This window comes from Microtus ochrogaster, chromosome 15, assembly GCF_000317375.1.
Source record: "Microtus ochrogaster isolate Prairie Vole_2 chromosome 15, MicOch1.0, whole genome shotgun sequence".
Taxonomy (NCBI): domain Eukaryota; kingdom Metazoa; phylum Chordata; class Mammalia; order Rodentia; family Cricetidae; genus Microtus; species Microtus ochrogaster.
Window position 1 is genome coordinate 2,206,955 of NC_022017.1, and position 9,299 is coordinate 2,216,253.

The following is a 9,299-nucleotide window of genomic DNA, read 5'->3' on the forward strand; positions in this document are numbered from 1 at the left end:
CCATCCACACTGTCCACCCCACACACCCCATCCCCACTGTCCACCCCACACACCATCCACACTGTCCTCATGGTTCTGGTTGAAGTTCTCATAGGAGTCCCAGCGTACAGCAGGCTCCGTTGTGTTATAATCCACAGAGACAGAGGGATCATTCCGTGGGGTGTTGCCTGTAGAAAGCTGCCTGAGTACTGAAGATCAGGGGCCCCCCAATACCCTCAGCACTCTACCCCTCCAGCTCCCACTTACCTTTGATCTTCTCAGGACTGGAGGAGAAGACAAACTCCACTGAGGCTTGGAAGGGGAACCGCTCATCTGTGGAGGAGGTGAGGTGGTGGCGGTGAGGAGCCAGGCCCTGCTGACACCCTGTCTCCGCCCACCTGCCACTTCATAAGCCTCTGACTCACCGGCCCAGGCCTCATCCAGCTGGTCCCTGGGGAAGGCGAGCCGTGACCCATGGACAGTACACGTGTGGAATTGAACTCGGAACACAAGGGTCCGGTCTGCCCCCTGGCCACCCTTGTGATAGCAGGTTACCTGAAGGAGGGCAGGAGCCTGGGGTCAGGCCTTCATATCCATTTTGCCTTATTTGTGCCTTTACCCCAAGGGCTGCCAGTTGACAGCTTCTGCCATGCCCTAGTTTCAGGGTGAACTCTCCTTCGGGATACCAGGTGGAGGATTTCCTTGGGACCCTCCAGTCCTGCTCGAACCGATGCCTGGTCAGTTGACTATATGGCTAGAAGCCCCCACTCCAGTACAGTCCCCAGCCTCAGGATCCCCCTCACCATGACATCGCCTTTGAGGAGGAGAGCTGGCTCTAGGCTGATGCAAAGTTGCTGGGGTCCTGGGCCTGCAATGTGACTTTGGGTAGAGAGAAGGCAGAACAGTCAGAAGCATCCAGGGAAGGCACAGAGGTGGTATGTAGTCAGGCCCTAGAGAGTACTTCCACCTCCCTGGCTGGAGCCAGAAGGCGGAGCCTGGGGAGGCTAGGGACAGACAGAGGGACACACACAGGTAGGTGTCAGGGCTAGGGAACAGAGCACTCACTATACTCCAGATGTGTAGACCAGCTGCATAGACTGGTAGATCTTGAGGAAGGGCTGGAAGCCTGGAGGGGTAGAGGAAGACATGTGGGGTGAAGTGGGGTGGGAAATGGCTGTTCCTGTGGAATACAGCCCAGGTAGACTCACCTGTGTTGGGTTCAAAGGCTGGCAGCATGGGTACAAACACATAATGCAGGAAGAGCGGGCTGCTGTTCATCCTGATGGAGCCAGACAGCAGCCCGCTGAAGTAGCTGACATAGCTGGTGGGAGAGTGCCAAGGAAAGCATCAGCGTCTTCCTCTAGAGGGCTCCTCACACTAACTCACAGTGCAGACCTTCTACCAAACCTGGGGAAGACCCTAAAGCCTTTCTCACAAGCCTCTGCTGTACTTTCTTCACGGACCACATCTTCAGCTAGAATGATCTAATCTGTTTGCGCATGGCTTCTTGTCTTCCACTCCAGTGGAATGAACACCCCGAGAGCCTAACCCTGTTTGTGCTGAGTCCCCAGAACTTGGGACAGTGCCTGGATCCCTTGCATTGTGGATGTCAGGTGTGCTGCCTGAGCAAGAGGATCAGCCCTCCCCCACCGGGCTGCTCACCGGCGCTGGGAGGGCTGCAGTTCTGTGGCCACCTTGTCCTCACAGAATTTCCTCATGGTGAGAGTTGCCAGCGCCTGGTCTGCCCTGGAGAGAACAGGGCAGGTGGGGGTGCTTATGGATCAGTCTCATTTTGGCCTTCCATGCCTAAGCCCCAGGGAAGGAGGAACCATGAGATCTCGTCAGTGTAGAGCAGACCCCCAGTGGTAAAGAAAGCTAGAAGCCCTATAGTCCCGGTTGTTGGGCCTCAGGCAATTGTCCCCTGAATTTGACTTTCCTCACCTGTAAAACGGGGCAGTTAGACAATCTGATGGGCTGAGATGTGTCCCTCCCCCAGAGAAATGTACCTCAAATGTCCCTCTGCAGATGTGGTTAGATAGGCTAAGATGGGATCATGCAGGAGCAAGGTGGGATTAGCCTTTAGAAGAGGAAGAACAGAAAGAGACGCACAGAGAGAACACCATGTGATGATGAAGGCAGAGGCTGGAGTGATGCCAATGCAAGCCAAGAACTGCCAAGAAGTGCCAGCCACCACCAGCAGCAGGAAAGAGGCACGGAAGGAGTCTGCCTAGGGTCACAGAGAGAGCAAGGCCCCACTGATACCTTGACTTTGAATTTTAGCATCTTAGAACTGTGAGACAATTGAGTTATCTTATGCCAGCTAATGGCATTTTGTTGACAGCCCTAGGAAACTAGCCCAGCTCATCTGTGGAGAATGCTGGGCACCATGTGGAGATAGGCGGTACCACACCAAGTTTACAGTATAGGACTCTGACTACAGGCTCAGATGAGGAAGGGCCCAGGGCAGGGTAACTCACCCTGCCGAGATCTTGCTGTAATGCATGTAGGCAGAGACGATGACCCCTAGCTTGCCCTTGCTCCCCTGGGAGGTAAAGAAATGGTTGTGGGGCCTGCGTGGTCTAGGCTGAGGTTGTCTCAGCTCTGTAACCCCAAGGTCCCAGCCCACCTTGCAGTACAACACGACCACGTGCTGGGGGTCAGCACTGAGCCACGTCTCCATGGCCTTGCAGATGGAACACAGTTTGTCCAGAGGCGGGGCATGCAGCTCAGGCCAGCCAAAGTCCTGCACCTGGGAAAGTACAGGGGAACTTTGTGTGGGGGGGAACAAGAACAAGGCGGTGAGGGGGCATGGATGTAAAATAGCCCTGGGGCGAGGTGGGGCTTGCTAGCAGTCCACAGTAGCAGGCCGTGGTTTTCAGCCAATCTGTACCATGTTTTCAGGTATCTTAAATGGTATGTCATATGGGAGAGTGCTTGAGAGTGCAGAAGAGGGAGAGGGACTGAGGTCGGAATGTAAAATGAAAAGTAAATCGTTTTTAATTAAAAAAGAAAGAAGAGTAAAGTGGATGTCAACTGCTACTAATATCAAGGAGGCAGAGTTTTCTCCCACGGTTGGCTCAGTTTAAAGGTCAGACGGACCATTACCCTCCTACCTTAGGGTTCAGGCGGGTCAGGTCATGTCGCTTCTCTGAAAGGTTGAAGAGCTGAAATAAAGAGAAGAGTTAGATGAAGGCAACCTCGGACAGAGGGGCTGGAGGTGGACCCTCAATGAGAATCTTCCTCTAAAGTAAGATTGCAGTCCTCTGGAGCTGGATTCTCTGCGAACTGCTGCTCGCCCAACTGAGCTCAGGCCCCGCCCCGGCCTAGCACACCAACACTGCCCCCTGCCAGCCCCAACTCAGGGACTGATGGCAAACAGTAGCCTTGCCCATTTGGACTTCCCAGCCCTCTCATTGGTTGAATCAGGTCGACCCGCTCCTCACCAGGTACTTGTCCCGGTGCTTAGACTGCAGCACGTGGGCCAGCTCGCGCAGGTGGACCCGGTGTCGCTGCTCATCCGGCCGTGCGGGGAAAGCCGCAGCCAATATCCGCTCTGTCACATAGGTGAGGTCCAAGTCCCAGCGACGCTCCATGAGCGGATCCAGGCTGAAGCTCCTGGCAGAAGTCGCAAAGCTGATTTGGGAACAGAGGCCAGGCGCCCCACGGGGCTAGGATGATGAAAAGGGTAATGGGGAACGCTGGGAGGCCTGCTAGATCCTGAGGGGGCGTGGTCCGGAGGAGGAGCACTGTCCTGGGGCGTTTTATTGGGGGTCACTGTCATGAGCTGAGTAGGGGTCCAGTAGAAAGTGCCCACGTGGGCTCGCCGGGCGCCCTCACTCACCTGGGTAGGGTGCTGCGTAGCTTTGAGTGGTTCAGGGACTTGGTGGACCCCTAGTGGACGAGAAACCTTATGCAGACATCTCTTTGGATGCATCTCTTCTAAGCATCCCAGTCCAAAGTTCCACAAGCCGTGGTCTCCCAAAAGCTACCCACGCGCCCCTTCCGGCCCAGGCCCTAGCATCCCTTACATCCCTTACCAGGTGTTCTATGCGCCGGACTGGGGCAGTGTTTCTCCGCTAGAGGAGGAGGTAGGGGAGGAAATGGGAGTGGTTAGGGCAGGGGCAATGACTAGTCTGGACCTGGAGTGGGGGGGGCGGTCTCCAGCCCCCCGCCCCCCAGCAGGCCCTAGAAGACAATAACAGTGAATAGATGAAACAGTCAATGCCCACAGCGCTCAGTTTTAGGTAACTTCCTGGGGACCCTCTGAGACCACTAGACCTCTGAACACGAGTCAAGTTCCTGTCTTCCCAGCCCCATCCTAGAGCACACTCACCAGCTCCGCAGGGGGCAAGGCCTGACAGGATGAAGTCACCTGGAAGGAGACGGGAGTAAGGGACTGAGCTGATGAAATGGGGTGCCCGGCCTCAGCAGCAAGGTGGAGGGGCTGTCAACTGCTGAGTACAGGCTCCAGTTGAGGTTCCTCTATTTAAGGAAGCCTTGCTTCTGGCCTCCTGGTCCCCCACCTCTCAGGCCCCCTGCTTGTTGCTCTTGGCTTTCAGCCCCCTGCCCAAACAGACCCCCATTCATCCAGCTGCAGGACAGGAGTTATATATAGAGGCAGGCAGGCAGGCAATGGCCAGGGGTGGACACTAGCCTCTTTCACCATTGAGACCCCACCCATGGGGACATAGCTCCCCCAAGCTAGCTTGAGGCCCTGGGACTACCCCCTGCACTGGAGAACCAGGAATGTTCCTCAGAGATGGGGCTGCCTTAGGTTCTCAGTGGACAGTGGGTACCACCTACAGTATGGGCTGAAGAGGCCCAGCCCTTCCAGCACCCAGGGTAAGATCAACTCAGGCATCCTGAGGACCCTTCCCAGAGGGAAAGCACAGCCTATTCTGTGGCCTGGTCTCTGAAATCCTGCTCCCTCTCTGTCCACCCCGCCCTTCCTCTCCCCCTCTCCCCCCCCACCAGCTGCAGCCTGGGCACAGCACCAAGACAAACGCTGTCTCACTGTCCACCCTCCTGGGCCAACCCTCCAGGGGTGGAGTAGGGTGGTTCTTAAAGGGCCCAGCACAACACCCCTGCCACCCAGGAGGGGTCTCTAGGAATGACCAGCATGCCAGCATGGATGAAGAAGCCTGTCTGGGCAGTGGAAAGGCTCCATCCCCGGCAGTTAGGCCCAGGCACCCACCTTTGCTTCGCATTTTCTGTGTGTGGCCACCTTGCAGACTAGAGAGGAAAGGGAGGAAAAGGTTAGCAGGGACTTAGGGGAGCAGGGAAGTAGCCATCCTCCACTTCCCCAGGCCCTGAAAGCCAACCCTGGGACTGAACACTGGATTGCTGGAGTTGTGAGCAGGACAGGGTAACAGCAGGTTCTGCTCCTGAGTCAGGGGAAAGGGCCAGAGGTTCTGCTCTAGGCTGAATGGAGGTGAGGAGGAAGGGAAGCCCCTATCAGATGGGGATGGGAAGGAAGCAGTCAGATCTCCTAGGCTCTGTGGATGTGAGCGAGCGAGCGAGCGAGGGCATTTGTTCCGTGAGTCTGCCTGCTCCTGGAGCGGCAGCACAGTGGCGCATGGAGCGGAGGGCTCAGAGTAGGATGGAACAGCACCTCACCTCGGCAGGAGACACCTGTCCCTTCGACGGTGACTTTACACACTGCACACACTGGCGCTTTCTTCCGGAAAACCTTCTCCCTGAAGCTGTGTGGTTCTGCTTTCCTAGGCTGCGGGCGGGATGGCAGACAAACAGAGGTGTGAGTTCCTAGTGGGCCCATCTCCAGGCTGGGCAGGAGCCGTGTAGGACAGCGCCGCTTCCCTCTGAACTCCAAGGCACACTTGGCCACAGCTGTTTCAGGGCAGTCTTGGGGCCTGTCCTCTACAGGGCTTGGAATGGAATGTGACCCCTTGCGTCACCTTGGCTAGGTCAACTCCTCCCTAAGAGCTCACTTAGGCCCCTCACGTGGCCCTGCTGTGTGCTGTCCTTGTCGTTGCCACTTCCCGAATCTCGGCAGGGGGGGGGGGCTGACTCTTGCTATCTTGCCCTCCCCTGATGAGGCTTGGCTACTGAGAGCTGATGGCCCAGACACATGTGCACGTTGTCACACAACACCCAGACTGGCTTCGGCCAGTCCTGAGCCCCTGGCTCTCAATGTCCCCACGCTGCAGGCAGCTGACATGCCCCTCCCCCACGGTCAGAACAACAAGTTTAATATTCTTTGTGTACTGGGACGACAGGCAGCAGCTGGAAGGAGGACGCAGTGGGCGGCGCAGCAGCTGCCCGCTGCCTCTGTAGGTGCCCTCCCCGTACGGAGTTGTGAGGCCAGCAGCTGAGCTCCCTCCACTTGCCCAGGTCTACTTCATCCCTCTCATCCCAATCCACCCCTCCCAGCCCAGGTCTGTGGACCATCCGCCACACGCATTCGCAGTTTCTGTATTCAAACTCCTGTTCCCTCCTCTCCCACCACAGTGGGGAGTGCAACGACAGCACCGAGTTTGGTCTCCTGACTGTTCCAGAACTCCTGGACTGGAGGTGGGTCCCGCTATGACACTTGGACACACTTGTTGATAGCATCATGTGCAGATGACGTCAGTGGAAGGCAACCTCCCAGTTAGAGTGCCTGGAGACCTGGCTTCCTCCCTACCTTTCCTTCCCTTCTTCCCATCCCTTTTCTCTCAAGCTTCCCTGGGAGGTCAGGGCTTAAGCTCTTAACTGAACCCCCAGGGCTAATTCAAACTCAAACCAGGAAATACAAGAGACGTCAAAACAGAGGCCAGAGGAATGAGGGGAATACTAAGGCAGGGTAAGAAGTGGAAGAGGCTGAAACTAGCAGGTGGGTCTGGCCTGAATCCTGACCGTCCCCCTACCCCTAACCCCCCCCTCCACCCTGCCCCACCTTTGCCCTGCTGGTGGGGCACTCCTACCCTGCTGGTGGCCCGGCTGCTGTCCCTCCTCCCCAGGACTCTGAGCAACCTTTCCACAGGGCCGCTGGACTTCATGGTGGCTGGCTGGCTGGGCTCTTGGCTGCAAGGCCTGAACAATGCTGGGGCCTGGCCTGGGGCTTCCTGGAAGCGGCCTGGCTCAGGCAGCCTCTTCCCTTGGGTGGAGGGGAGGCTGTCTAGCTGGTGTGTGGAGAAGCCTGGCCCTGGAGGGAAGTGCAGGCGGGAAGGGGGCAGGTCGCTGCTCCAGGAAGTGGGGTGGGGGAGGATGTGGGGGAGGCCAGGAGATCAGATTCCCAGGATCTACCCTGCTGGGAGTGTCAGCCCAAAATCTTTGGCGCTCCCCATCTCGTCTGGAGCTGCCTCTTACCCGGAGAGCCACCCTGTGTAGGGGTCTGTGGTCCTGAGATCCAGCCCCAGAATCAACCAGTGAGGCGGGGTGGGAATTCAGGTCTCAGGGCAGTCCTGGAAGGCCAGAGAACACTGTGTCCCCAGCCAGTCTCCAGCCTGGACTCTATGCTCCCTTGGGACTCCTGTGGGAAGGGGGTGGAGCTGGGAACTAGTACCCATGGCAGCCCAGGACTCAGAATCCTCAGGGTGAAAGAAAGGAATCTAACTTTCTTGAAGTTAGATGGGAAAGGATACTGCTGGGCCCTCCTCAAGGCCAAGTTCCGGCCAGAAAGCCCAGCTGCCCACACTATGGGTCCATCTTGCAACCCAAAGCACTGGGAAGGCTCCACCTGAAGACCCCAGCTACTGTGGTCCAATTAAACCACAGTTCTGCCTATGTGCCCTGCACCCAGCACCCCACGCAACCCCCCAAATCTGAGCACTACCTTCATGGCTCTTCTGGGCCTGGCTCTCCTTCCTCTGTGGCTGTCACTGGGCCTGAAGATTGGACAGGAGGCCCCCTCCCAACACATACTCCACCCCCTCTAGGGCCTCCTGCTTCCCTCCTGGGAATTGGGCCAACTTCCTGTCCCTGGAGTCAAGGGAAGGAGGTGGTTGGGGCCTTGGAAAGGATGGAACAATCTTCCTTAAACAAGGGTCAATGGCCTGGGGGTTCTCAGCCCAAGCCTGGGACAGCAGCCTTTGGAATGCTGTAGCTGTCACTTGAATGTCCAACCTTGTCATACTCATTTGCATGGTATTTACTGAACGTCCCAGTGCAACTCCTCCAACTCTAGCTACTCCCTGGGACACCTCATTCTGAGGTCTCTTTCTGTATGCCCCGGGTAGAAGGTGGCACCTGAGTGGCAAGGTGTGGGCGCTCATCCTGTGACTGGAGAGGTCCACCGGCTCTGTGATCCCTACCCGAGTGCTGGCTGTGTCCCAGGACATTCCAGGCTGACAGCCAGGTGGGCAGCACCGGTCCTGCTGGGGGTAGATGGGTCACTGTAGTGCCTGGGTGAGTGTGGCCTCTCCCATCCAGTATTTTCTCTCTGTATCAATAATGCGTAGTCCTCCTGCTGCCTCGTCTGGGAAAGGTCCCCAAATATCCTCTGGCCTCATTGAACTTTCACTGCCCACCCTGACTAGAAAAGTGTCCAGCCGGTGACTGCGATGGGGACTGTGCCCTAAGCAATGTGTTGGCTGGTCAAGAGCCCCACAGCTCTGAGTGTCCCCATGGGGAGTAGAGTACTTCTGGACGGAGACAGGGAAGGCTGAGCTGGCATCACCAGATCCTGCGGATCCTCACTTCCCACCTCCTGCTTGGAATATTCCATATCTGTTTTTGCTTCTCTTCAGCTAGGCCCCCTCTTACTCTGAAGCCTTGGGTTTGTTTGGAGAAACCCCTCCACCCACCCCCACACCCCTCCTTCCTGGAAATAGCTGTGGTTGGATGAGAAGCTGGGAGCCGGGCCACAGAGGAGTGAGGCCCAGGAAAGAAGGGAGGGGAATGGAGGTAGGATTCAGGGGTGTATCCAAAGGGACCTAGGGGGTGTTTAGGCAGGACAGAAGTGGAAGATGGCTTATAGGAGGGATCGGCTTCATCTGTGCCTGCATTGTGCCTCAGTGTCCCAGATAGGGCATAGGAGAAGAACACGCTTGGATGCCCTCTGCCAGGCCAGGGCCGAAACACAGCTGCCAGCTGCCGCGGGCATCTTGTGTTCAAAGTGCGCTAGTCTTTGGAACTGGGGATACATTGGGAGACTGGCCTGACCCTGCAGCAGTGCGCAGTGAGGCACGGGAAGGCGTGGCGTCCTGAACTAGGACCACAGCCGTGCCCCGCCCCCTCGTCACCTCTAGGATCTCTAACTGCTCCCTAGCTCCCTGCGACCAGGGCGGTGCTGGCCGCAGTCCCAGCCTCGGGCTCCCGCCGCGCCCGGTGTTCCGGGACCCCTGGCGACCCCCGCGCCCCCTGGCGCCCGCCCCTGGCTC

General features: G+C 57.4%; 1 protein-coding gene across 4 annotated transcripts in view; it reads right to left on the reverse strand.

The window, feature by feature from the left end:
- Tns2 (tensin 2) overlaps positions 1 to 9,293 on the reverse strand; it is a 15,786-nt gene extending 6,493 nt beyond the window's left edge. The window contains exons 1-17 of one of the 4 annotated variants that reach the window (XM_005353830.3): positions 7,754 to 9,293; positions 5,596 to 5,704; positions 5,174 to 5,211; positions 4,313 to 4,351; positions 4,017 to 4,055; positions 3,821 to 3,870; positions 3,423 to 3,594; positions 3,093 to 3,143; positions 2,606 to 2,728; positions 2,457 to 2,521; positions 1,642 to 1,725; positions 1,188 to 1,300; positions 1,045 to 1,105; positions 783 to 858; positions 405 to 534; positions 247 to 312; positions 54 to 167 (exon numbers count right to left, since the gene is read on the reverse strand). In XM_005353830.3, the coding sequence (XP_005353887.1) occupies positions 54 to 167; positions 247 to 312; positions 405 to 534; positions 783 to 858; positions 1,045 to 1,105; positions 1,188 to 1,300; positions 1,642 to 1,725; positions 2,457 to 2,521; positions 2,606 to 2,728; positions 3,093 to 3,143; positions 3,423 to 3,594; positions 3,821 to 3,870; positions 4,017 to 4,055; positions 4,313 to 4,351; positions 5,174 to 5,211; positions 5,596 to 5,704; positions 7,754 to 7,840 (1,417 nt within the window). In that variant the 5' untranslated portion in view covers positions 7,841 to 9,293. Of the gene's footprint in view, positions 1 to 53; positions 168 to 246; positions 313 to 404; positions 535 to 782; positions 859 to 1,044; positions 1,106 to 1,187; positions 1,301 to 1,641; positions 1,726 to 2,088; positions 2,176 to 2,456; positions 2,522 to 2,605; positions 2,729 to 3,092; positions 3,144 to 3,422; positions 3,595 to 3,820; positions 3,871 to 4,016; positions 4,056 to 4,312; positions 4,352 to 5,173; positions 5,212 to 5,595; positions 5,705 to 6,902; positions 7,266 to 7,287; positions 7,349 to 7,753 lie in introns of those variants that run through there. The other 3 variants (XM_026782631.1, XM_005353831.3, XM_026782632.1) reach the window with 3 other exon arrangements.
- Between the last annotated feature and the right edge of the window lie 6 nt (positions 9,294 to 9,299).